The sequence below is a fragment of the Lynx rufus genome, unplaced genomic scaffold, assembly GCF_022079265.1.
Source record: "Lynx rufus isolate CCGP_SWC_20201006 ecotype Redwood Valley unplaced genomic scaffold, mLynRuf1.p SCAF_45, whole genome shotgun sequence".
Lineage (NCBI taxonomy): Eukaryota > Metazoa > Chordata > Mammalia > Carnivora > Felidae > Lynx > Lynx rufus.
The window spans coordinates 881,535-908,808 of record NW_025814862.1 but is presented as its reverse complement, the minus strand read 5'-3'; the positions used below and the strand labels follow the sequence as shown (position 1 = coordinate 908,808).

General features: G+C 59.2%; 1 protein-coding gene across 1 annotated transcript; it reads right to left on the bottom strand.

Annotated features, from left to right (window-relative positions):
• Positions 1-1,966: 1,966 nt before the first annotated feature.
• LOC124525674 (vegetative cell wall protein gp1-like) lies at positions 1,967-25,950 on the bottom strand. Its single transcript, XM_047098225.1, has 4 exons — positions 25,875-25,950; positions 24,898-25,338; positions 3,636-3,733; positions 1,967-2,314 (listed from the first exon to the last, which is right to left on the bottom strand). Exons 1-4 carry the CDS (start codon positions 25,948-25,950, stop codon positions 1,967-1,969), a joined length of 963 nt encoding a protein of 320 aa, XP_046954181.1.
• Positions 25,951-27,274: the final 1,324 nt, after the last annotated feature.

The window sequence follows — 27,274 nt, the reverse complement described above, 5'->3', positions numbered from 1 at the left end:
TGCTCAGCACCCCCACTGCCCAGACCCCCAGTTCAGCCACTGGCCTCATGGATCCCTGGCCCAGGGGTCTGTCCTGCAGACAACCCCTCAGGGCTCTTGTGGCAGAAAGAAGGCCACTTATACACAGGGAAACAAATGTCCACCATGAAATCTCTCAAAGAGCGGAGGGAGCGGGGACGGGAGCGTCCTTCAGAGCTCTTGGAATTCTGTGCCTGAGAGAAACCCTGGTCCTCATCATGTGGATGATCCCCTTGACCCTCAGAACAAACCTGAGTGCCCCAGCCCCGGGACATCAAAAGCACTGACTGGTATGTCGAAGGCAGGTGGTGGGGAGGGCTCCTGGGGATGTTCAGGCTGAGGGAGCAGCACTGTGCTGCCAGGAGACGCCTGTCAGGGGAGGGTACAGAGGTTGCAGGGGCCAGAGGTGCCCTGGGCTCAGCCTGTAGGAGGGAGAGGGCAGAAGTGCCCCAGATGTGTAAGGGGAGCTCCATCCAGTCATTTGTTGGTTCTGAAGCATTCTTCCCAGCAGTGTGCCATCCCATCTGGAGGCTACTGTCTGCATGGTCTGGGGGGGCTTGGGGGTGCAGGTCCCTTGGACTCCAGCCTTCACCTATCAGAGGCTCCCACCCTCCTCACCCCTTGTCCTACTACAGGTGTCCTTGTGGGGAGGGCCTCACCTCACCCTGTTTAAGTGTGTTAGACAAATTGAGGGGCTCTCGGCCAGATAGACACTCATGTGGCAAGGGGTGGGGGACGGGAGGGCACCTTCAACAACAAGGACAGCCTGACTGGCTCTCTCCACCCACCCCAGTGCTGCTCTCCCTGCCTCTGTCCCAGTCACACAGGACCCTGGGATCATCCCCACAAGGTCACTGTGTCCCCAGTGGGGTAAAAAAAAAAAAGCCTTCAGAAGTGGCAGGGGCCTGGGGCATCTGGGTGGCTCAGTTGGTTAAGCGTCTGACTCTTGCTTTTGGCTCAGGTCATGGTCTCACGGCTATGTCGGTTTGAGCCTGACAAGGTCAGGCTCTGCGCTGATGGGGTGGAACTTGCTTGGATTCTCTCTGCCCTTCCCCCACTTGCACTGTCTCTGTATCTCTCAAAAGAAGTAAATAAACTTTAAAGAAAAAAAAAAAGAAGTGAGAGGGGCTGGAAGGGAATCCTTCAAGCTTTGCCAGAGGGAACCCCTGGGGCTTGGGGGTACAGACCTCAGGGCAAGTAGAGGGTCCCCATGCTGCTTCTCTTGCCCAGGTGTGTGCATAGGCCTGGTGTGCCCATTCCCAAGAGGGAGACTATAGCCTGGGGCCAGGGGGCTGGGGAGGTGGGGGTGAGTGTCCGGGGCAGTGTGGGCATCGCCCAGGTGATTGTGCCCCTGGGCCTCTAAAACTCCCAGGCTTGAGCAGGGCTTTGAGGAGGCCTATGGGAGGCCTAAAGGCCAAGCTCTGCTGTGCTTCTGCATGGAAATCTATGTTAATGTGACTTGTATTTAGGAGCTCACTTTTCTCTGTGCTTTGTTTATTTAAAGATGCTCTTGAAGGATTCCAGCCAGATACGAGGAAAGGGCTTCTGTCTGGGCAGGGCTGCGGGGGGGGGGGGCGGGGGGCGGGCGCCCCTGACAGCCGCCTGTCCCAACACGCCTGCGCCCCTGTGTGCCCACTGAAGGTGCTCACCGTGTTCAAGTTGCCTCATCTCCTGCAAGAGTGCGTCTTGGGGGGCCACACCCGGGAGGACACCAGTGACACAGACCAGAGCTGAGCCAGAGCCCATAGACAACGCCATCCTGAGATGTTCATGCAGGGGGGGAGTGGGGGAAGACCATTGGCTCTCTTTATAGGAAAAATGGGGACAGACTTGTTTGCAGGAGCCCTGGGTCTCTCCTGGCACAGAATGCCTCACCTGGGTACCCCTTGCTCCGGGGTCCCTAGTGAGGGTCCCTATTTTATGAGTCTCTCTGCTGCAGATCCTTCATCTAGAGCCCCTGCTCTATAGGTCTCTTCTCTTTGGAGCCCTGGTATGGAATTTCTGGTGTAGGCGTCTCTGGTATGGGGGTCTCTCCTCTGGGGATCTCTGGTCTGAGGTCACCGTTTGGCAGGTCCCTGGTGTGGAGGTCTCTGGTCTCAGAGGTCCCGGATCGGTTCTCCAGGTGTCTGCTCTGCATCTGGAGGTCCCCAGTGTGGAGGGCAGTGATGTTGTCTGTCCTTATTTGGGGTACCATGGTTTTGCCATGGTGGTCTCCAGGATACCAGTCAGCCCCTTTGCCCCGGGCTGGGGATCCACTGCCACAGAAATCCTCCCGGGGGGCCACACTCCTGACTCTCTTGTGGCAAGGCCAGCAAGATGAGTGTCTGGAGCATGAGTGGGTCCCCAGATCATCCACAGAAGGGTGTTGACAGCTAAGGCTGACCCACAGCCTCAATTCCATGAGAATCCTAAGTCCTTGCCAGACTTCGGTGACGCTGCTTTGAGTCCACTGGGGTCTTCCTGGAATCCTCTGTTTCCTGAAGCTTCCTGCTGCAGTCCCCGCGCCCCCACCCCCACCCTTACCCCTGCACTCTCAGGCCTGTGCTGCTGCACCTGGATTAGTCCCAGCAGGTAACTTTGGTTGGTGCCAGCAGAGCCTCGAGCCTAGAACTGCCCCACAGGGTCCTGGTGGACAAAGTCGGCAATGCACGCATGGTCAGCAGGCCAGGCAGTGGGACTGTGAGGGGTCAAGGCTGTTATGGCCTCATTGCTTAGCACTGATGCCTGGGGTGTGTTCAGTGGCTGGCCTGTCAGGGCCATGGCTCCTGGTGCCCCTGGGCCTCTGAGACAGTCAGGCCCCACACAGGACCGAGGCATCACCACCCAGCCCTTGTTCCCACACATCCTGGTCTCCTGACACACCTATATCCTCCATAGGCCAGCTGGTCCCCTGCTCTGTCTTTGCATCCTCACGCAGTGGGCCCTCCACCATGGCGCCCTGCGTGGGCTGTCTGGGGATAGTAGAGACCCTGCACACACACTCACACACGTATAAGCACACGTACGTACACATGCACATGCACAAACATACATGCACACACAAACGTCCAGAGAGCCTTCCTTGTCTTTCCTTTCTCTGTGGGAATCAGGATGTGGGAGAAAGAGCACACCTCCAGGGTGGAACCATGCATGCTTCTGGGTGACATGGCCACTGAGTGTCCCTGAGCATGCTGTGCCACCTTCAGATGCGTGCGTGTATATGCAATCACACCAGTGTGTGTGTGTGTGTGTGTGTGTGTGTGCGCATGTGTGTTTGTGGGTATATCAAAGATGTACAGTTCCACCTCCCTTTATGAGTATGTCTGTCCCCACATACCCATTTGCATGCCTGTGTCCCCATACCCTCATGTCCACATCCCTGCACCTCTCTCATGCACGTGTCCTGTTGGCCTGCCATGCCCCCACATGCCCCCCGGCAGCCGCCCATCCCTGCCCGCCGCGCCATGTGTACACAGAGGCTTGTTTTCTCTGCCTTGCGGGCCAGGGGTGTGCTCGTAAATCGTGCAGTCGATGACACATTTATCCCTCAGGCGGCTGGCGGTGTGAATTTATGGCTGCCCCTCCCTCCTAGCCGAGGCAGGACAGGGGCCTGGACACCCCCGTAGGCAGGCACTTACAGGCCGCTCGGGCAGCTGAGTTTTCATGGGGCCACCAGGGCCAGGGCCGGCCAGGAGAAACTCAGGAGCACTCTCGAGGTCTTGCCTGCTCAGGAATCCTGCAATTTTAGGGAGCTCAAGGCAGACAAGAGGCCAAGAGGCTGGGTCAGCTCTGCCTGGGCAAGGCCTGGGGTGCAGGGGCTTCTAACCTGCTAGAGGCCGGGAGACCAAGAGCTAGGCCTGACATCCAACTCTGCACCTCAGTCTTCCCACCTGTGAAATGGGACTGCAGCTTTAATATGCAAGACTGGAGGGGCTGCTTCCCTCGTGGTGGAGTCAGCCCACCCACTGCTTCAGGGCTTGTCGGAGGTATTGGAGGTATCGAGGGAAGACTTCGTGAAAGGGTGGGGACCTCGAAGACAGCTGGGGCTGCACACAGGGAGGGAGGAAGGGTGACCATGGAAAGTCAGGGCAAGGAGGGCCTCTCAGAGCACACCTGGCCTTCTCTGCTTTATAAAGATTGGGAAATGCCCAGGGAGGGGCAGGGCCTCAAGACCCCTGTTCCTATACCCCAGTGTGCAATGTGGGGTTCCCAGGTTCAGCACCCCCTCCTGGGACAGTCTCCTTTGTCCTGCAAAGACTAGTTATGGGGGAGGAGGATGGCCAGCTGGGTCAGACAGAGGAGATGATGGAGCAAGTGGGGTGCCACTGGGGCCACAGCCAGGGATGGGAGTCAGCCATGGGTGAGAGGCCTGCCTGCCTCCACTCTGTCCGTCTGTCCGTCTGTGTGTGGGGTCGGGTCTCTAGGGTATGCTCTTGTCGGCTCTCATGCTCCCCCCTACCTCTAGTCCCCAGCCCTCCCTCACTGCCCGCCTGTCAGGATGAGCGATGGCTGTGCCCCTCCCCGGGCCCTCGGCCCCAGGCCCGGTTCCCGCTCATTAGCTGCTGACACTGTTTGCTTTCCCGCCCGGGACGCCCACCCCCGTCACAGGCCATTTCTCCCGGCGCCCCCCACCCCCATGGGCCTGCCCGGGGGTCCAGGGTGCTGGGCAGGACCTGCATTCGGCTCCCAGAGTGATGGCCTGACGGAGCCCAGCCCCACCCTCACCTGCACACCCTAGAGGACGGGTCCTGCCACGTAGGAAAACCAGGCCACAGGACAAGCGGGACATGGCCATGCCACCCAGGCTTGCTTTGTGGTGACACATAGGGTGGGTCTCTGGTGACAGGGGCAGGCTCCCTCTCCCATCTCTGTCTCTTTTTATCTCTTGCCTCTGTTTCTGTCTTTGTCTCTCTGGGTCTTGAACCCAGCCTCTCCCATGGAGCAACTACTGAGCCACCAGCCTTATGCAGAAAGCACATCCCTGACCTAGAGCCCCTGTCCTCACAAATAGCCCCAATGCACATCCCAGGTCAGTATGTGGGTCAGAGGGTGAATGATGCCAAGGCTGTGGGAGGAAGGCAGGGAGCAGGAGTACCCAGGGCAGAGATGAGGGTGCTTCTGGGGCCCATCACCCCAGCTCCAGAGGGGTCCAAGCAGGGGAGACTGTAGATGTCAGATTATGGGAGGTTTGGCACAGGCTCGGCCTCCAGAACACATTGAGGGTATGTTGGGGGCTGCAGGCACTCCTCCATCAGGCCAACCACTTGCTAATCCTCCACACCCCCTCTCCATACCCTCCCCCACCCCCAACCCCCACCCAGTGTGGCCACAGCTGGGCGGCATCAGGGCCTGCAGGCCGGTGGCAGCCAGTCCTTCACTTAAAAATGTGTTTGTGATTTTGGCGGCGGCGGGGCAGATAACGGTGACGAATGGCCCGCCTGCCCCACGGGGCCCCCAGCCCATCTGGTTTGACTTTGGCCTGTCGTAGGGTGCCCTTGGGCCCCTAGCTCTGCCCTCGGGCAGTACCCTCAGAGTAAAGCCCAGGGGCCCATGTGGACAGCCTTGGGCAGCCCGACGTACCTCTAACTTTTGCACACACCCATCCCTCTGCCCTCCAGTGTGTGTCCCCCCACTGTCATGGGCCTCCCATGGCTGTGCCCACTTGGGTCTACCCTATAACACTCGGGGCCTGCAAGCACTGAATGCTGGCTGGGGTCCATGTAGAGGCCATGGCCCAAACAGGCCCTCTTCTCCTCCATAGAATGAGGAGTAGTGGACGCCCCGCCTGGAAGGCTGCAGGAGCCGGGGTGAGGGTGATGGAGTGGCCGCTACAGAGGGAAGGCAGGGTAACGAGGTGGGGCTTGGCTGAGCCTGTCCCTTCGGGCCGCGCATGTGGTCATCGTCAGGAGCAATTTCTGACAGGGCTCCCAACCCTCCTGCAGCCACTGCGGCCCCCAGACCATCGATTATCTGGTTGGAGAGCAGCTTCCGGGTCTGGCCCCAGGCTTGGCTGGGGGCCAGTGAGGTCGAGGCCGAGCCTCTTGGGTCCCAGCCCCTCCCACTCTCCCTTTGGGGATTCTAGGGGTGGGAAGAAGGGCTGGGGGGGGAAGGGGGGGCGGTCCTCTGCCACCAAGGCTCTTGCTCCTCCCCTACAGCCCTCCCAGAGAGCACCCTGGGCTGGGTCTAAGTCCAGGCCAACGTCACCCTTGGAAGTAGGAGGATGTGTGGCCCGTCCACATGGGGCGTGGTCAGGGTCCACAAAGTTTGTGTGACCCGAGGGACATAGGCTCATGCATCGATCAGAGAACCTTCCGGAGACCTGCCTGTCCAGGTCACAGACATGGGTTACACCCACCTTCATGGACAAGATAAGGGAGGTGGGGGATTTGGAGACCCCTTGGCTCAACTCAGGGGCCTGGGAGGCCAGAGAGGGACAGAGAGGGCATTCCAGGCCCCGGGAGCCTGCAGGCCTGAGGAAGAAGAGCTGGAGGTGGTGGGATCACTCTGAAAGGAACAGCCTGAACTGCTTGATGACAGAGCTTCATCTTCAGGGCAATCCAGTCCCTACCCCTGTGGTGGGGACAGCTGGGGGAGGAGAGGAGGGGGAAGGGCAGCGCCATGTTGGGACCCCAGCCCCCCTTCCCTTGTGGCAGGAAAATCCCTCTCCCTCAGTGTCACATTGTTGAGACTTAACTTTGTTGAAATAAAAATTGGTCTTGGTATTAACTCGGCCTCGAGGATTTTCTCCGGGATCCAGGAGGCCGCAGAGGGGTCAGACGCCCATTCCCAGAGCCAGCAGCCAGCTTGGGTTTCAGGGGTGCCAACGACCTACTAATCCTCCTGGCCGTAACTCTCTGCCCTTTGTAGACACCGCACCTGGCTCCTTGGGGTTGTGGGAGAGCTGCTCTGGCCCCTGCCTCCTCTGGCCCCAGCCACAAAGCAGGACGGTGTGGACAGTGTGGATCTCAGGGGTCTGTACCTGGCCCCACCCCATTCCCCTCCCAAGACTGCCTCCAATCCCTCCCCCACTGCTCCATGTCACTTGGCAGCCACGGTCGGCAATCCACAGGACACTTCCACCCTTAAGGCTCTGCCATGGCCTCAGCCTCACAGTCTTTCTGGGTCTCAGTTTCCCCCACCTGCAAAATAGAAGACTTGCCCCAGCCAGGGTATGGGCGACCCTGAAAACAGATAGATCTTCCAGGCCGTCAGACACTCAGCAGCAGCCAACACAGTGGTGACCCTTCTGAGAGGGGAGCACCCTGATGTATGGCTGCGTCCGGAATCCTCTGAAGGGCCGGGCAGACACACAGATGTTCAATGGCTCAGCCACAGATAGAAATTGGCACCCCAGGGTGTGCATGGGGTGGGCAGAGGTGGACGACAGAAACACAAGGTCTGTGGGCACCACCTAGAGCTCTGCAAGACTCCCTGGAGCTCCCAGGGAAGCAAGTAGACACATCCAACATGTGCTACCAAAAAGGACAGCAGCCACCAAAATGATGTATTTCTGCACCTACACAGATCTGTGTGCCTCTGCTTTGAAAGCTGGTGGGGGTCTCGCTGCCCCTCCTCCATGGTTCCCTCTGGCCGGTGGGGTCCCCCTGGAGTCTTCCAATCATTTGAAGTGTGTGTATTCCTGCAGGGGAGACTGAGCCTATGGACACGAGCAGTGGAATTAGGCAGGGGCCCCGTGGGTTGGGGGCTGTGCTGTGCCTCCTCCCAGCCTGATGCAGAGGTCCTGCATCCTGATAGTGAGGGGATAGGAGATTTCCCAGCCGGTGGTCCCTTCACAGCCTCGCCCAACCGCGTCCCTAGCAGTGTGCTTTTGGGGGTGGGGTGCAGCCTGGGAACGGGCTGGGCTGGGGGCCTGGGAACAAGGCAGTGGCCCCCGGGGGACGCTCGAGTGGGGCCAGCTGTTGCTGCCGGCTCCAATTCCCGCTCTGCACTGAGGCTGGTCCCCCGGGCCGAGGCCGGTGGTCTGCCTGAGAGGGAGTGGGCTGGCTGTGGGGGCTGTGCCTTCCTCCGGGTGGTGGTCCCCGGGGTAGCTGAGGTAGGAGGCAGCCACCTTCACACTGAGTGGCAGAACTGTTCAGGAGGGCTCTTCTGTCCCCCTCAAGCAACAGGTCCCAAAGCCTCTGAGCACCAGAATTACCTGAGTCTCCAACCCACCCTCACCTGGGAGCAGGGCTAACCATCTGCCTAGCCCTGTGTTCAAGGCGCTTCAGAGCCTGCCCCCTCAGAGCCATCTGTTCTATCTACACCATGAGCCTGGCACCAGCTGTACCCTCCAGGCTGGTCCTTCTGCTAAAGCTGGCCCTTCTGTCCAGGGAGCCTGCCTACCAGGACCATCCTAAAACTCCTACTCACCCTTCAAAACCCCATGCAAATGTTTCTGCCCCTGGGAAGCCACTTTGAATGCTGGACCCAGCACCAAAGTAGCGTCATCACCATTTCAAGACTTCCCCTGAGCATCTTTCTGGCTCATCTGGTAGAACATATGACACTTGATCGTGAGTTTGAGCCCCACATTGGGTGTAGGGATTACTTAAAAAAAAAAAAAAAAGACTTCTCCCTAATGGCCCTGTATCTGCCACAGGCCTGGACACTAGGGTAGGGTACACAGCTCTACTGCCATGAACAAGAGTCTTGTTTGTGGCTTTAAGGAAGCCTTGCTTCCCCTGGGCCTCAGTTTCCCTATCTGAACTGTGTCCTTGGATAAAAGCATCCATGAGTCCACTGGAGCAAGTTTGAGCTCTATGGGGAGACAGGTTGCTGGGTCTTGCACCTTTACCCCACCCCAGGGTTCTGTGAAGGTTGGGGTTCCGATGAGGTGGGGTTTGCCATGGTCAACTGGGGGTTCCCCCAGAACAGAAGAGTAGGGGCCCTGCTGGCTGCCACCAAACACTTGGCTGGCTTCTGCTGAGGCCAAGGGGCGGGCAGATCGGCTGATGAGGTGGGGGCCAGTGAGGGGATCTTCTTACTCCTGAAATCCCTCCCGCCTGCCCGGTGGCCCCCAGGGGAGCCCTGTGATGCAGGAACCTGATATTTTAAGACTTAAAGCAAATGTTTCTGGAGCCCGAGCTGTGTCAAGGCGCCCTCCCAGCCCTTGTGGGGGCAGGGCCAGCCCTCCTACCCCTACCCTCGAACCAACCCTGCCCCTCCCTGGACTGAAGTTTCTGGTGTTGGGAGGGGTGATGAGGTGGGAACGTCCATGAGGGGTCAGAGGGGACAACTTCAGTGCCAACCTCCCCACTCTGCTGGTCCCTCTCTCTTGGGCCTCCAGCACCATGTAAAACCGTTAAAAGCCCTGAACCCCTCTAGGGCTGGCTTTCCTTGATCCAGGAACCCAGGGTGCTACCAGACTGCCCTTCCCTGCCCCCATCAGGGCAGGCAAGTTGACTGCACTGCTTTTGACCCACCGAAAGAACCACCTGGAGTTCAGGGCTGTGAAAGCTGATGCTTCCTGGAGCAACGTGGAGCAGATCAGGGATGGATTTGCAATGCCTGTCTGGGGTGCAGGTGTGAGGGTGGGGATTTGTACCCATAGAACTGGCTCGAAAAAGCAACATGACAGTTTCTTCACCTCAACATCAGAAGAGATTCCTCTTCACCTGAGCAATAGAGGGGCCCAGAAGCATGCCTCAGGCTGAGTAGAGCTGGCCAGGGTGAGGGCCAGGTCCCGGGCCCCACCTCAGTGGAGCCATCTTCCCTCTGGAAGCTTTCCAGAGTCTTGAGGGCTGGATGGGGTGGTTGAGTGGACAGCAAACCAAGGCTGGGGTCCCCCTGGAGCAGAAAGGGATTAGGGCTTAATCTCTAAGAAATGCTTGGGGGCTGGGCCAGCCCAGGCCTAGTGGGGAATGTGGGGGAGCACGGGGACAGATGTTCTGATGATTCTTCCGGGGTAGACCATCCTAACAACCCCAGCCAGCTGGGCTCCCAGCCTTCCAAGCACCTGTGGCTGAGTCCCTGGCCTGGTCCCAGTTGGTGGGGCTTGGCCATACCCCCTACCCTGAGCCAGCAAGTCTATCAGAGCCATGAGCCCCTTTAGGGGCCATATTCACGATTTTACAAATGGAGAAACTGAGGCCCAGAGAAGGGATAGTCCTTTCAGGTCCAGAGAGAAAGCCTACAGTCAGCCCTGCTGTACAGATTCCCTCCCCCGAGCCTGCCCCAGCCTCTGAAGCCCTTTAATCTCTGCCCATAGGAGGGACGGAGCTCTGGACAGTCTGGTGTAGGTGAGGACAGAACTGAATGAATCCCAGCATCTTCCTCAGGGGTCTAGGTACTGCTTGCTCACCCTGAGCCCCAATTCCCCACAGGGCCTTTGTGAGCGTCACCGTGGTGTGCTTCTCGCTTGCTCTTCTGCCCTGGTGAACTCCTATGCACCCTCAAAACCCACTGGGGTTTGAACCATGAGCTCCAAATGGCATACACACTCCCAGCCCCATCCTCAGCTGCTAATTGCCTCTCCCAGCATGAATCTTGTGCCTCATGCCCCACTGGGAGCCCATCAGTCTCCCTTTTTGGCAGTCCCATGCTTGGCCCTGCCCCTGCCCCTGCCCCCTCACCTCACTGGACACGCCACCCTTACTGTGAGGCCTGGACTCATGCTGTGAGGACAGACACACTATGTCACTGTGCCTCAGCTTCCCTAACTCTGAAATGGAGATGGTGAGTGTCTAGTGGGTGATGAGCCCTGGGTATCCTGACCGAATGCTCAGAGGAAGATGAGGGTGGGCTGCCCAGAGGAAGGGCCGTTGTTGGAAGTGTATACCACTTCTGAGAGGTACATATGCCATCTAGCTCCCTTGTCCAGGTAGCTGCTCAGGGCCCTCTATCCAGGTCCCTGATGTCTGAAGGCACACTATGGCCCTGCAAGGCCTGGGGAAATGTACCCACTAGGGGCTGAAGCTAGCAGAGCAGCCCCTCCCAGGAAGCCAGGCTGCCCAGAAGTCACTGGCTCTGTCAGTCTCGGCCAGCACCCACCACTGCCACCATCTCCCCCATTAGAGTTCTGGCTGCACCACTCAACATTGCTACATGCCAGCACTTCTTTCCATTCCTTTGGCCTCAGTTTCCCCACATTGATCCAGGAGAAGGGCAGGTGGGCAGAATTTGATTGGAAAGAGGAGAGGGCATCCAGGCATTTTGAGCAGCTAGGGTTAGAAGAGGCGGTCCATGGGGCATGGGAGGGTCAGGAGGCAGGAGAAAGGAGGAAGACCCTAGCAGTCCCCTCTAGAGGTATAGAGACACCCAGGGCCCCACACGCAGGAAGCAGAGGAACCTAGGTTTAAACCAAAGGTAGATAGATGCTATGTGGGTGGGAGGTGCCTCCCTTAAGAGCTCCACACTCTGGGGCCTTAAGCCACTGCCCACCATCCCCACTGTCCCCACACACAGAATGCATTACTCAGGCCTCTCCAAGGAAGGCTGATGGGGCCAGAAACCAAAGCCAGGTGGTTACTGGGAACCTGCTCCTGACCCTCTGATGGCAAAAACCTCATTGAGGCTGCACAGTAGGTCCCCTCCCTAGCCTGCAACTGGGCCAGTAGGTGGCAGATGGGTTCAAGACCAGACCTCCTCCAGAAGCCCATGTGGGTGACACCCATGGCTCAGGGTGGAGCTCACCCACTTGTCTGCAGGTGAAGGCAGGTATGGACAGGAAGGTGACAGCAAGGTGGGTCCAAGGATGGCCTCACACTCAGTCCTGATCCCTTTCCTCAGCCACACCTCTGCCAGGGCCGGGCCCCTTACTCCGCTCCCACCCCTCACCCCCATCCATTCTCAGGCCCCTAACCCTGCTTGGGCATCCAGGCTCCAAACCAGAAAAACTAGATGAAGAACAAACAAGCCCACACTGCAGCCTCTACCATGTCCAGTGCAAGTAAGGCCATGGAAGTGAGACCTGCCTTCTAGGGACCTGAGGGTCAGGCCAGGAGGGGTAGTGGGACAGGGGGTGTAGATAATACTCCACACTCTCCAGCCAGCACCCAGCCTCCCCAGTCTGCTCCCTCCCACATCACCACCCAACTCCTACCACACCAGGCAGGCCCCTGTGCTGGCCCTGCACTCTCCCCCCTCTCCCCAGGAGAGGCTTTCTTTTTTTCTTTAAAAAAAAATTTTTTTTAACGTTTAATTTTTGAGAGAGAGAGAGAGAGAGCGTGCAGGGGAGGGGCAGAGAGAAAGAGGGAGACACAGATTCAGAAGCAGGCTCCAGGCTTTGAGCTGTCAGCCCAGAGCCCAAGGCAGGGCTTGAACACATGAACCCACGAGATCATGACCTGAGCTGAAGTCAGATGCTCAACCTACTAAGTGACCCAGGCACCCCCCTCCCCCCCCCCCCGGGAGAGGCTTTCTATTCAACAACCTGCAAAGCAAGAACTACAAAGCTCACTGTCCTGGCTGCTCGTGGGGAGTGAAACTCTCATCACTGGGGCATGTGAGTAGGGCACGAAGACTACAGTCCAGGGGGGGCTCTGGTGGGGAAGCACAGGATGGACCATATGGCCAGTTTCCCCAGGTCCTTTTCAGACAAGAGTCCCTGGACCCAAGACTCCCTCCTAGAGCCCCAGACTCCAGGATTCTGACCTCTGCAATGGTGCTGTGCCATGTGGTGAGCACAGTGCCAGGCACATTGTAGGTGCTGGATAAATACTCATTTGGTCAATCAACAAATACCCCCAGTGAGGTCCAGGGGCACCTGGGTGTCTTGAACTCATCAGCCTCCACTCTTGCCTCAATCTGCCCTGCCCTTCCATGCCACTTCTGAGGCTCAGGCCAGACCACTGGAGCCCTTCAGTGCCTCGGACAGGCCTCACCACCCCAGCATCTACCGCTCCTGCCCCACTTCCCTTGCCCATGACTTTAGTCACACAAGGGGAAAACTGTTGATTTGTATTCAAGTAACTGGGATGTCCACATTGGAAAACTAGCAAGCATCCATCTCTCAGGCTGCTTGGCATTTTTCAGTATATTTGCAGATTCTTAACTGGACAGTCTCCTCTCAACAGGAAGGAGTGGGAGAGAAGGCTTTGCTTTAAAGGAAATAGTAGAGCATGCTGGCTGGTGAGAGCCATGTCCAAGGGCAGCTGACGGGTGTCCAGGACTCGCCCAGCAGAGGGGGATGCAGCGCTGGGATCAGGAAAGAGGCCAGGGCTGGACCTAGCCTGGAGCCCAGGATGCTGCCTGAGGGGGCTGAGAGGGCAGCTGAGCCCTACCTGCCTTCTTTGGGGCCCTGACCCCAGTGATGTGGGGCTCAAGGGGCCTCACCCGACTCTCGGGTCAGGAACAGCTTGATGCCAGGACAGGAGGTAAGGTCCTGAGGGCGATTCTGGAGGACCTGGGGTTAAGCTCCATCAGCCAGGCTAGCGGTCAGCTCAGAACAGCCTGGATAGAGGGTCTGGGGATAGCACAAGGATGAGCATACAGGGCAGGAACAGGCTAAGGGTGGAGGGGACAGAAAAACCCTGCAAGGGTGAGGGACAGAGGGATGTTGGACAGTGCCAGACAGCATTCAGAGCATCCACTCAGTGACCCCACGTGGCAAGATGGATGTTTAGTCACCATGTGGGGCTGCAGGCTGGGGACTCAGTGGCTGTGAGGGTCAGAGTGGCAGGATGAGACTGTGCTAAGGGCTCAGCCACATGGACAGTGCCAGGCAGGCCTGACCCTTCTGGGGGCCTGGCAGCAGTCTCAGAAATGGGGTGAGGGTGAGGGCAGGGTCCAGGGTTAACCTGAACAGGGCGGGCCGGGCACCCAGCTGTCCTGTGAGGACATGCTGCCCCACCCTTGAGCCTTGCCACCGGACATTCACATGACCCACATCTGGCTGCCTGCCCGGCCAGCACCCCTGCCAATCACGCTGACCTTCCTCCCACTGGCACCTGCTGGGGGCTGACAGAGGTCTCTATTCCCGGCCAGGCGCCTGCTCCGGTTATATTTAGGACGTGGTTGGGTGGGGGGTGTTGGGCCTCTGACCCCCTCCCGGGGCCTGGAGCAGGGGCAGCTGGGGCTGGGCCATCTGCCCAGACCTAGCCTGATGGCTTGGATTGAGCTCTGAGGCACAGGTTGCTGCCTGTGGGGCCTCTCCCTCAGCTCCTGGCCTTCTGTTCATAGCTGCATGCAGGCTGGGAGACATGGGTTCTGGCCATGGCTCATATGGGAAACCGAGGTTAGACAGAGGGGTCTGAGCTTCTGGCCATAGCAGAATAAGGCTGGCTACTAGAAACTCCAGGAACCCAGCCCAAGGTGGAGACCCAGGAGCTCCAGGTGGGGGTTGTGGGAGGCCCAGTTGGCCTTTTAGTTCCTGAGACTCAGACATCCATGAGGTCATTCCCTCCTGGGACCTCCCAGGGCCCTGCCTGAGGGGACGCTGAGCCCCAGACCCTTCCTGCCTGCCTGGACTTGAGCCCTCTTCCCTGCTGCTGCCTGGGCAGGATGTTCCCAGGGAGGAAATGGCCTCTCAGAGGCCACCCCATCCCTGCTGGAGTCCAGAGCCACTTCCTGCTCTGTGTGGGCCTTGGTCCTGCCCTGATTCTGCCAGCTCAGGCCAGACCCAGACTTCCTGCCCCCAGCAGCATGGAGGAGCTGGGTCATCTCAGCCTGACCAGCCTGGCAGGCACAGTCCAAACTCACCAGACCTGAGGGCCTGAGAGCCTCCACCTGGGCCCTAGATCCCCTCCCGTAGACTCTCCTTAAGACACTCCAGTTCTGACATCACCAACTGCTCCCACAGTCCATATCAGTGGGCGACCATGACCTCAACCATCCCCAGCCCAGCTCCAGAAGCTGGTGGCTGAACCAGGGCATCCCCCTGGCCATGGCAGAGGTGCATCCATCTGACATTCGCAGGGTTGAACCAGTGGGCTAGCCTGCATCCAAAGGGTCCTATGGCAGATGTTATCACCCTGCTCCATGGGCAGCCTCATCTCCCGGAGAGGTCCCTCCTTGGCCCAGCCCTCACGTTCTAGCCAGGCCCCTTACCCACCAGGTCTTCACACCCCATTCAGCGGGGCTTCCTGTCCCTGCTGACCCTAGATCAGGGCAAGTCTCCTGGCCACCCCCTCTGCCCTCTGCCCTCTGCCCCCGAAACACGTAGCTGGGGGCTGTGGAGCTGCAGGACTGGGTTGGAGGAGCTGAGGGCAGGGCTGGGGGCTCTGGAGGGAAGTTGGCGGCCCCAGCCCAGCCTGCTCTGAGGTTCAGGAAGTGGGGGTCTCAGAAACTTCCTCTTAGCCAGACATGATCCCGGTAGGGCCGGGCAGTTGCGGGGCGGGGGTCAGAGGCCTGGCCACAGCTGCCCCTTCCTCTCCAGCCTGTCACCAGCTGGGTGGCCTGTGCTGCTATAGGCCTCAGGCTGGGTAGCTGGGCATTCCTCGGGCCCTGCAGGTGGCCAGCAGTTAGGGCCGGAAGGTCTCTGAGCCTGCCAGGGCTGCAGGCTTGTCAGCCGTGGCCTCTGTGGGGCCCATGAACACCATCAGCACATCCGACCCTGCCTGGTGGGAGTCGCCATCAGCTGGGTGCAGCAGGGCTCAAGAGTGCCCAGTGGGGCCCACCCCAGCCCAGGCCTATGTTCCCTCCAGGCAGAATTCCCCCAAGCCTTGGTTCACCTGTTTGTACAAGGTGGTAATCCCTGCCCCAACAGATAGAGGGGCTGCTAATGGGGGTTGGGGCAGGGATAACTGGGGCAGAGACCCCAGGGCCTTCTGGGTCAGTACAGTGGATCCAGACCCTGTCAGACCTCTGAGACCTGGAATCCCACTGCCCAGCCTTTGTTCATGCCTCAGCCGCTCCTGGTGTGCCTGCCTGACCCTGCCCCGAGCTCAGGGACCCAACCTCAACTAGGCACCACCCCCTGCACAGCCTGTTCAGGCTTTGCTGGGGGACTTAGGCTGTGGAGGCCCTGTGAGCCCAACTGAGCAGGAACATAAAGGTGCTGATAAAGGTTTCAAAGGACCTGGCCTGGCCAGGTCTAGAGTACAGGCTGAGGAAGGGTTGCTTGCCCTCTGAGAGACAGGTGGGAGCCTCCTAGGGGCTATGGAGGACCCTACCATCAGGTATGTTGGCTCACCCCCTACCCATGATGGGTACCTAGACTATGATACCCACTACATTCATGGAGAGACTGAGGCTGGGAGAAATAGTATGCCTGGTCTCCATCCACTGGGGCTCTGGCCCAGGAACGTCTCAAGGTAGGGTAAGGCCAGCACCACGGCTCATGAGTGTGTGTCTGTGCCTGTGTCCAAGGCTTCACTGGGCCCCCGCCTCCGGCCCACACATGATGGGCGGTCGTCCATCAGCGAGGCCAGCCCCTCTGGCCATCCATCACCAGCCGGCGGCCACAGGAGGAACGGCCTGTTTGTTTTGCCAGCTCCGTGTCGCTCCCTGGGGCAGGGGCCGGAGGAAATGGCCATTTTCTGTCTGGGCGGGCGGGTGGACAGCAGAGGTGGACAGGGCACCAAGGGCGGGTGGATTGTGGCAGGACCCCTGGATGGGCAAGGACCCTCACAGATGCCAGAGGCCTTGCCTTGCTCTGTGCCTCAGTATCCCCTCTGGAACCAGGGTGTGTGACATTGGGATTTTCTGACTGTTCCCATAGCAGCTGTCTCCAGCCAGGTCACTCACCCCTGCCCCTTGCCATTGGGTGGGGTGGGCTCAGGTGTCAGCTGCCACCAGGTGGGGGGTCCCTTTGTCAGAAATCCAAGATGCTTGATGCTGGCTGTCACATGGTGACGAGCTGCTCTGAGACTAGGTCCAGACCACAGACTAACTGGTGGGGTGGGGTGAGGGTACTGCCAGGAGGTCTGGAAGGGCCTGGGCACCTCTTTGGAGATGTCCAGCCTCAAGATCAGAGCCAGGGACACTTGGGGTCACATTAAAAGAGATGGCATATGTAGAAGGAAGGAGGTGACATGTACCAAGAGAGCAATGACCAAACTCTAGGGCAGTGTCCTCAGCACCTACACCATGGCCACTGCTGTTTCGTGAAGTGTGTACATAACAAGTATAATTTACTGACACAATGCTAGGCACCCAACAATCACAGCCCCTGAGGCCCCCACGGGCTGAGTTGGGGTATGTCTTTCAGCCTCAGGCCTCTGCTCTTATCCCCTGATCCATAGCATGGTTATCCTCACGGGCCCAGTCCTGGGCTAGAAAGGAGGGCAGGCTCCCATTGGGCCTGTGGACAAGGAAAGCGAGCTCCAAAGTCCTCAGCATGCAGGCCACAGGTCATCAGCCCTTGCTCCCAGAGCAGATGACACGCAGAGAACAGACTCAGTGGACTGAGTGTCCAAAGGGGCCTCATCCCAGAAAACAAGGCCAGAAGCCCAAAGCTGGAGTCAGGAAAATGCCCTTTAGATTCAGGCTTAGTGTCTCCCTGCGGCCTGTGCCACCCCCACTGTCCCCCTCCCTTCCCTGTGGCCAAAGGAGGCCACCTCCTTTGCTTGCCTCCCAGGCACTCCAGACAATCTCATAGCTCTTCTTCATCTGGGAACAATAAAACTCCTTCCAGAACTTTCTCCCCTGAGACTTGGGCTGCTTCCTTTGCCCAGGGACAGCCCTGCAGACATCCAAAGGGTATTGCCACATTCCATCTTCTCACACTGAAAGGTACTGTGCCCTGCAGTAGACCTATGGCTGGTCTTAGTAGATGTTAGGAAAGAATCTGCTAAAATTCCCTCTAAATTGATGAATAGTCATCTTGTTGGAGATTCAGGGGAGGAGCTTGCTGGAAAAGTGACACCTGAGACACTGTGAGGGAACTTTCTGGGTGCTACATTGAAAGGACTCTGGGGAGAGAAAAGCTCAGGGACCAGTCCCACTTTCCCCCACCAGTGTGGGCTGACCCCCCAGGTGTCAGCCCTGGTCCAGCTCACGAGGGATGGCTTAGCCCCACTCATGTGCCACCTAATTGCAGACATCTGAGGTCACCTATCAAAACGGCTTGGGCCTGCCTTGATGCTCACTGCTGCTATGCACACATGGGCCAGACTGGCCTCCTGATTCCCTTCCTGGCCCTCCAATTGCAGCCTGGAAGGGAACAGTGACACCACCAACAAATGACTTGGAGTGCAATTCAGAGAGGCGCCTGCCACAGAATCGGAAGAGAGCCAGGCCTGGGAAGCCCTAGGAGCTCCTACTTCACATTGCCTCTGTCAGAGGGCCATCTTGGTTTCTCCAGTGGGCACCTCAGACACTCATATCTGCCCCAAGGCCTGGCCATTCCAGGGAGGCCTGAGACAGCCTAGGGCTGCCCGCACCCTGCCCAGCACCGGGCTGCCTGTGCGCATTAGATCCTGACAAACACGCTGGAAGGAGGGGCTGGGTTGGCTTGGGACACTGGTAAAAGCTCACATCTGTCTGTCTGTCCACCCAGCACAGCTGGTGCCAAGCACCCACTTAGCGGGATGGGGTAGCCGGTGCTTCCACATGGTCCACGTCACCTCCTGTCTCCACTGCCTAGTAGCCCAATTTCCCCATCTCTGGGAGGCTCCTTGATGGATAAAAGAGAAAACCCACCCAGGCCCTCCCTGCTATCCTTCTGGTCTCTGTGGAGGGCTGGCCTGGGGAAACTGAGGGTGCAGACCTGACCAGAGGCCCCTACTTCCTCCTCCCTGCCCCCAACTGGCATAACCTCAGGGCCATTGACAGCTTAGTGGGTTAGTGGGGATCCAACTTGGGGGGCTTCAGTTGAGGCGAAAGTGACCCAGCCCCTGCTCCACCCTGTCACCGGAGGCTGCAGAGACAGCAAGAAAGGCCAGGCCACTCTCTACACACATTCATAGACACAGGCCAGACCCCCTGGGCCATGAAGGCAGAAGAGGCCAGGGGGGAGGGGTGGGTAGAAGAACCGGCTCCAAGTCTCAGCCCAGGGACCCAGCACTGACTCAGGGAGCAGGCCTGGCAGGCAGGGGCTCCCAGTCTGGGGGGCCTCAGGGCTGTCAGGCTGTCCCCTCCCCGCAGCTGTCTCAGGCTCCCACCTCCCCCGCCCACCCCCAGGACTCCTATTTCACTGAGGAGATTAAGACCACCTGGCGAGAGCCCCCACGGCCCCTCCCCTTGTCCCAGCCCTCCCTCCTAGCCCCTTCTGCCCCTTGAGGTGCCTTCCCACCCTCGGCCGCCTCTCCACCCCCGCGTTCCCACAGGGCCACCATGGCCCTGCCTCTGCGCCTCGACATCACCACCCGCTCTGCCCGCTGCCTAGGTCACACCCCACTACATTGATCCTCTGAGTCCTCAACTCCTCCAGTCCTCACTAGCCCTGCTCCAACAGCTCTGCCTGCCACACCTCAGCAGGACACTGTCACCAGCCGCTGTCCCCACAGCAGATTGTTGTTCACGTCCAACCATGCCCCACCAAGCCAGGTGTCCTTTCTGCTTGGCGCAGGCTGCACCCTCCTGCCATGCTTGCGGGGTCTCGGGATAGAGGGGAGGTGGGGCAGCACAGTGCTTCAGGTCAGCTCTGAGCCTGGCACGTCCACGCTGGTCCAACAGCCGGCGACCTGGGGGGCTCAGCTGTGGGCCCCGTCCAGCCTGCCGGGGGCGGCTGGCCGGGCTTGACGCTGGCTCAGACAGACAGGAGGAATCTGAGCTCTGAAAACCGCAACTCTGAGCTCGCCTGTTTGTTTGCTTTTGAGAAATTCCAACCTGGTTCAGCAGAGTCTTGGAGGAGGGAAGGGATTTGTCTGGCTGGGGTGGGGCGGATCCATGCTCATGAACACGGGGAAACTGAGGTTGAGTCTAGGTACCTGAGCCAGGTGTGGAAGCTGGGTAGAATGTTTGCAACTGGGCTTCTTGGGAACACAGCCAGGACCACTCCCCAATGGGTCACTGATTCCCAGGCCAGGCCTGGCAGCCCCACAGAATCACAAAGGCGACAGCTGCCCTACCCAGTCCTGGGCGACCAGTTGAGATTGAGGGATGGCCCAAGGAGGCTAGGGCAGCTGCAATGATGATATCTATCAGCTGAGGAACTACGTGAAAGAGCTGACATGGCTGCCCTTGTCCACCCTGTGGGGCCTTGAGAATTCTCCCCATTTCTCAGACAAAAACACTGGAGCTTGCCGAGGCCAAGGTGTGTCCCAGACACAGAACACTGCAGAGTGAGGATCACACCTGGCCCCAGCTCATGATGACTGAGTCGTCCCTAGTTCTGCCTTGGTCTGTGTCAAGGCAGAAGGGCCTCTCTGAAGAGCCGAGAGGACAGTGAGCCCTGCCTAAAGGAGTCAATTCTCCAAAATGTTATCCCTGCTTTTTTCCCAGCGGCCTCGCCCCAGCACACACAGCCTTCTGCAGAAAGGCAGGAGACCAGACAGGGCTGGAAGATCCACTGGGGAGGGGCATGCACCAAGGAAATCTGGCTACTCCCCAGGTCTCTCCAGGCCCTTAGTCTCCCATCTGCCTGTTGGGTGGTAGCCCTCGGCAGAGGGGCCCCAACTCTAGAGCCTTGCCCATAGGCCACTGCGCCTTCACACTAATTCTGCTGTGACAGCAGCATCCCTGCCACTGCCCGATGCTGGACAGTCCACCTGCCTCCTGCCTTCAGCCCCAGGTTGGTGGGCAGAAAAAACCAAGGTGGGCCTGCTGAGGGCAATGGGTGCTGAGGCTATGGCTGCCTCAGACTTATGTCATCCTGGGTTAATGGGGACAATCCAGCAGCCCTGGGGGCTCAGCCAGGGAGCAGAGTGGATGAAGAGGGGCACAGGTGCAGAGCTAATTCTCCACTGCACTTGGATCAGATTTTGATACAGAGCTTCTCCAAATGGTCCCACTTTGCTGTCAACGTGAATACGTGGACAACTTAAATTTAATTGCTAACTTAAGCATTTAACAAAAATTCCAAGTTGGATATATTCCATTATTTTAAATGTTCTAAGTATCTGTAAGGGGAGACGTAACATATCCAAAGACCATAAGGGAGCATACCCTCATTTTCACCTATTAACAATAGCACTGGTGTAACTGGCTTAGTGGTCATTCTTCATTGCTTCTGGCCCTGTCCCCAGTTTCTTACTTTTCACAGCCTCCCAGGGCTCATTTTAGCCACCAAGCCTGATTCAGGGCTGGGGCCTGAGCATGCAGACTGACCTCCCAGGTGATTCCATCCAGAAGGATCCCTATTGGGTGACCCTGTTGAGAGACTCTTCCTGTACCCAACATCCAGGACATCATCCTGGCCATTAGACCTCCCCGCCCCAGAGTATCATCTTGGCGTGTCACCTGCAGGAAATTTCCCAACATGGGTGGACCACAACATTGTATTCTTCCTTCATCATGTGGTGCCTGCAGCTCCCCACGGACCTCATCCAAGTCAATTAAATCTAAAGTCCACCTGAATTAGTGAAATGAGTGTCAAGGACACCGAAGACTTGCCACAGTGGCCACTCTGAAGGATACACTTGCACATCCATGCGTGACTGGTATGTGTTCTGCAAGTGCTGGTATGTGCACTCTAGCCTGTATTGGTGTCTGTGTATATGAACAGTGCATGCATGTGTGTCCCGGCTCACATCGTGTGTAAGCAGTATTTGTGTGTGTGCGCCCATGCTCATAGGTGTGTTTGTTTGTGTCCAGTGTATGCACATGTACACGTAGGTCCATGCTTGTGTGTGTAATGTGCGTGTGTGTACATCTGTGGGTGTGTTCACATATGTGTGTGGTGTGTGCATACATGTACCTTCATGCTCACAAGTGTGTGTGTGTGTGTGTGTGTGTGTGTGTGCATGTGTGGTGGAGTCAATGCCATGTGAGTACATGAATGGGGATGCTGGTACCCCACCTGGGTCCCCTGCTGGCCAGAGGAACCTGAGGAGCTGTCCATCTTCTGGCCACTCTCCTTCAGCCAATACACCCCAGGAGCCTTTAGGGCCTGTCCTTTTCCCTGGATAGTGTAGGTCCTCCTGCCCTGGCCAAAGAGGGCAAGGAAGGGGTGCTGGTGGGGCTGGTTTTCTCAGTCCTGTCAGTCTAAATCTAGATCACCTGTGTTTCCGAGTTCTACCTCTGCCTGACAGCACCTGGGGTGGAGGGGCTAGTGTGACCAGTAGATGGACAGAGAGATGGACAGCCAGCTCCCCATGTGGCTGGGTCCTCCCACCAAGTGGGCAGCTAAATCAACAGGCCCAGAAATTGGAGAGGGGCCTAGGGTCCGGCTCTGCATCTGTCTGTTTGTTTGTTTGTTCTGGAGTTGTGGGAACTTCCAGTCTGCAGGAGGCCCTGGTGCCCCGTGGGGGGCAGGGGGTGCTGTCACCCAGGCCTAGCTGACAGCCCCATCCGGCCTGGCTATCCCTCTCACCAGGTCCCCACTCGTTCCCTCCTGGAAGACAGCACCCACAGTGAGGGGGTGAAGCTACGCCCTGGGCAGATGGAGGCTGCAACCCAGCTGTGCACGGCCGTACAGGCCCTGGCCCACCCCCTCCCAGCTCTGAGGTGCCTGGTGTCACAGGGGTGTGTGTCTCTCTGTCCTACCTTTTTTCCCACTGCTGCTATCCCCTCTGGTATCTACCCATTAAGTCTCAGTTCCCCTATTTGCTCATCCTGCAGTCCCCAGTCCCCAGGATCCAGGCACCAGCACTCCAGAGACGGAGCAAGCCCTCCTCTGGGACCATGAGGCAGGTGGTACTGGGGCCCAAACTGAGTCCTAGGGGATGTCACAGGAGGTGTGAGAGGGCCAGCCTCTACCCTGGCCATGCCTCACCTCACCCCCCAGCCCATGTCCTCTCTAAGCCACCAGAACGCACACACCAGGCTGTTTCTAACTCCTGGACCTTTGCCAAGAACTCCATCGGATCTGCCTGGCCAGGCTCTCTTGGGCATCTCCTCCGAGCCCTTAGTCCCCCTCATGTGAACCCCACGGTGAGCCTGGGGCCCATAGGCAGGACTTCTGCCTGCTGCCTGCCACACCCAACAGAACTCAGGGCTGGGCACAGACACACATCCCTGCCCACCAGAGGTTAGGGCAAGAGCCCAGCACCAAGGAGGAAGCCTAGTGATGGGCTCATGGAGACTTCTGCTTCTGGTGGAGGAGCATGAGGAAGGAAGGGCCAGGGAACAGTTAGAGGCCAATGGAGCCACTGCTCTTCTGGGTACATTGAGTCCTCAAGCTGGAGAGAGGGACTTGCCTCCTCCAACTTTGTGGGATGGTGTCACAGGAGACCAGATGTGTGCACTGCAGGGCCAGGGCAGGAAACTCCTCTTGCCCCTGTTCTGGCCCCAGCCCGAGGCCACACCATAAGCCCCTGAAGACCACCCCCCCAGTCCCAGCTCACCACCTGGAGGGTCTGTAAACCCAAGGTATGTGGTCAGATGGTGCTCAGGCAAGCAGTGCCCCACGTGGGGCGCCTGCTGATTGTGAAAACCGGCTTTGATACAGACCCTGGGGTGGACTGAGCCTGATCCTCCACTGCAGCGAGCTGGAGGTTCTTCTCCCTGTTCCGTGGCTGGGCAACAGGGTAAGGAGGCCACTGCACAGCCACTCTGCCGACAATGTGAGCATGGCAGTGCCACCCATCAGCCTCCAGAGCTTGGGGTCCCTGCTCCTCCACGCCGGTGCCTCCCTGAAATCCACATTTGCAGCATTAGGAGCAAAGCACCTTCACTGGATGGAGGAATGATGGGGCGCCCCCGAGGGGCCAAGGTTCTTCTCGTGAGGCTCCTGTGGTGGGCTGGAGCGAGACGTGGGGACAGAGCTGGAAAAGGAGGACAGAGCCGCCCAGCGTGCTGCCTCTCTCCCGGCTCCAGCGAAGGCTGCCGCCCGGTGGAGACGGCTCCGGAGGCTGAAGGCTCGTCCTGGGTTGGAGCTGCTGACTGTGGCAGAAAGGCCAGGTGCAGGGTGCTCCTGATGCAGGACTTTTCTTTGAGAGTCTGAGGCCAAGTCTAAGCATACGCTCGCTCGAGGTAGTTCCCGCCTGATCAATTCTGAAACGAATTAATGGGATCAAGTAAAGCTGGGCTGTTCTCAGTCTGAGCCCTGGGAGGCATAGCCTGGTTCTGCCCGGATCCAAACTCCGGTTCCTGGAAGAGGGTGTCTCCAGTGCGCCATGCACTCGTGTCCTGTGGGCACCTGCACGGATCCATCAGTGTGTGCATTTGCCCCAGATGGCGGGAGACCGCGCTGGGGGAGGCGGTGGTGTGCCCCTTGTCTTTGGGAGCACTGGAGTGCAAGGATCTATGCGCTTTGCCTCTGCCAGAGATGCACAAGGGTGCACAGGTCCTTCCAGGGTTGTGAGTGGAGAAGTTCTGAGTGAATTAGGAGCAGCGGTAGCATGGTCGCAGTGCTATAGATGTGCCTTTACAATGGACAGAAGATGAGAAGTGGGGTCCTGCCAAAAGAGGGTGAGGGTGCCTGTGGTGACAGCTCCCCGCGGGGAGCCACATGCACTCCCGGGAGGAGCCAGGCAGGCAGCCGGCTAGACAATACTCTCCAGGGGCCACCTCCAGCACACTGGGGAGAAAACCTCCAAAACAGGACTTGCTTCAAGCAAAACTCCAAAGATGCTGGGTGGGGAGGGGGGTGGTAGCTGAGCATCCTAGGGTAGTGCTGGGGGGCACAGCCAAGCACCCATGTGGGACCCCATGTCTGGCCCAGGGGGAAGCAAAGTCTACAGCTGTGCTGGTGCGGAGGGGTGCCTCGGTCTCGCCCTCCTCCAGCCCATCCAACATCCTGCCCTCCGCAGGACTTCAGGTGTCCACCCCATACCCAACTGCAGCCTGTCAACACCCAGCCTCGGTTATAGGGCCTGTCAGATGGTCTCATAGTCACCCTGACTTCGCAGCCAGCCACAAAATGCAGCCCTTGTCTTCTCTGTGTCCCAGGCAGAGGGGGCAGCCTGCGGCCTGAGAAGGCGGACCCGGGCGGCTCTTGACCCCAGCCGTTCTGCCCTCCTGGCCGGCCAGGACTCCTACCTCGCGGTAATGGAGGCGCGGCCGGCAGGGGGAGCGAGGCGGAAGGGAGTCGCGGCCGGGCCAGGTGAGGGAGGAAGGCTTCCCGCGGGCGGCGGCGCGGCGTGCGCGATGGGCTGTGCGGGACGCCGGCCGGCGGCCGGCGGGCGGGCTCGCTCCCTCCGGGCTGCGGGCGAGTCCGGGGCTGGGGCGACGGCGGCGGCCAGGGCGAGGGCGCGGGCGGGTTGCGGGGCGGCGGAGTGAAGAGCGAGAGGGCGGTGCGGTGCCCCAGGAAGAACGGAGGGAGGTTCCGAGAAGCGCAGCCCGGGTGGGCGGTGGACGCAGAGACTCTGCCCTGGGTTGGAGGCTCCGGCGGCCTCGCGCTTCGAGCGCTTCGGGCCCCTTCAGTCGAGGGCTCCAGGAGGGCCCCGGCGTTGAACAGCGGGGTCCCCGGCTCTGCAGTTTCTCGGGTGAGTATCGCCAACGGGTGGAGAGGGGTCGACCCCGCGAAGACAGAGCAGGCCTAAGTGAGGCTCCCTCACCTCTTCCCAGAGCCCTTTTCCCCAACCAGGGTTTGCCCACCCCAGAGTCCCCAACTCTGGCACTTTTGCCCACCCAGCCAGACCCAGCAGCTCTCAGTTCCAGCAGGAAGGGGTTAATAAGGGGCTGGGAGGATCAGACACTGGCAGACACGGAGGGCCAAGGGCCTCGGGACAGTGCCCGGGAGGCCGATCCAGGAAGCCCCAGATTTTTTCGCTTTCACTTCTCCCTTCTTAATATTGGTGTCACCCTCGGACTCCACATCTGGCTGCTGCCCTCAGGTGTGTGCCCAGATATGCGCGGAAGCCTCCCCAGGTGCACAGGACACAACCACCAGCATCACCACATGCTGGGGCAGCATGCATCCCAGATAGTGCACAACAGCAGGCAGGAACCCCACCCAGACTCCCCACATGGGCCCCACATGCAGCCTCTGGATGCCGACTGCCAGCATGAGGTACCCCTGGGGACACTGTCCTGCATGCCTTTCTGGGTATGGACTGCCAGCAGTGGGCACGCCTCCTGCAACACTGCCATGACCAGCCCTTACCAATGTCCCTTCCTAGCTGGGCTCTCCTATCAGAAGCAGCTTCTCCTGGGGTCCTGGAGGCAGGGGGCTGCCCTGCTCAGGGGAGAGGGAGAGGGACCTTAAACCCAGCTGGTTCCACATTTCACTCCTCCCTGGAACCTGCCCCTGGGTCCCACAGGTTGGTGTCACTGTCAGAGCCCCAAACAGCTGGTCATTCAGGGCTGAGGGCATGCTCTGGCAATAACTTCCCTTTCTCTCCACACTCCACAACTACAGCCTCAGCTGGAGGCGCAAGTAGGGGGGCTCACTGTACATGAAATCACACATACCACACCCCAGTCATATACCCGCATGCTCACCTGCTGCACACACTGCCTCCCAATCTTTCCTGGACCTCAGGCCCAGGAGCCAGTCCCTTCCTACTGGAGCTTACTCCCGGTCCTCAGTTCCTGAGCCTTCCCCACTTTCCAGACAGCACCCTCTCCAGCCTGGGGTCTGAGTCCCTGGGATTGTAAAAACCCTGGGAGAGGCTGCCTGCCTCCTACCCTTATCCCAGGCAAGCGCAGGCGAAGGCCCACAACATGGTTGCAGGCGGAGAAGCCTTGGAAACAGAGGCCCTGAGAGCCAGAGCCTCGGCGAAGGGCCAGAGAGGCTCCTGGGAAGCTGGGAGATATGATGCTCTGCTAGGAAGACCCTGGGCAGAAAAGGCATGGATGCCCTGAACTGGTCAGAGAAGACCTCAGTGGCAGTAGGTGGGGGAGGTACAAACCAAGTTAGGCCTTAGTGTCCCGGATCCCTGAGCCTAGAGACCCTGAGGCCTCAGGGTGGGTCTTGCCTCACTCTGCTCTGCCTGGATGGGCACTAAGGCAGGAGGGCCTAACCAGGTGGGCAGGCTGAATGCAGGGTGGGTGGCAGGGGCAGCATACAATACGACCCGGCGGCCTGAACTCCTCCGACGTGTCCTCGGCTCCCTGGGCCAGTCCAGGCCCCGCCCCCGGCCCTCCCTGCGCCCGGTCGGTGCGCGGGGAGGTCGGAGGAGCGGGCACTGCCCACCCTCCGGATGTATAAGCGTCCTGGCCAGAGGCGGGCGGTGCGCGCGGGTGCGCGTGACGCTCGGGCTCCCGGGCTGCGCGGCCTGGGCGGCGTGCCTCTGCTTGGGGTCCCCAGGCACGACAGTGAGCCGACTGAAGGGGGTTGGGGGGCATTTGCTGGGCTGGGTCCTGTTCCGCCGCGCCGAGGAACAGACGACGCCACAGCTCTGGTGTTGTCCGCCTGTGGCCAGTGCCGGAGCCCGAACTGCCCTCTCCTCACCCAGGTGCAGGGGCAGCCAGG

Bases quoted from the DNA above. Each gene is read 5' to 3' on its own strand.
- LOC124525674 (XM_047098225.1), bottom strand. From the start codon at position 25,950: ATGGCAGTGTTGCAGGAGGCGTGCCCACTGCTGGCAGTCCATACCCAG. The intron at 25,339-25,874 runs GTACCTCATGCT...TACTCACCCGAG, and splicing joins GCAGGACAGTGTCCCCAGGG to AAACTGCAGAGCCGGGGACC. The intron at 3,734-24,897 runs GTAGGAGTCCTG...CTAAAATTGCAG, and splicing joins CGCGCCTCCATTACCGCGAG to GATTCCTGAGCAGGCAAGAC.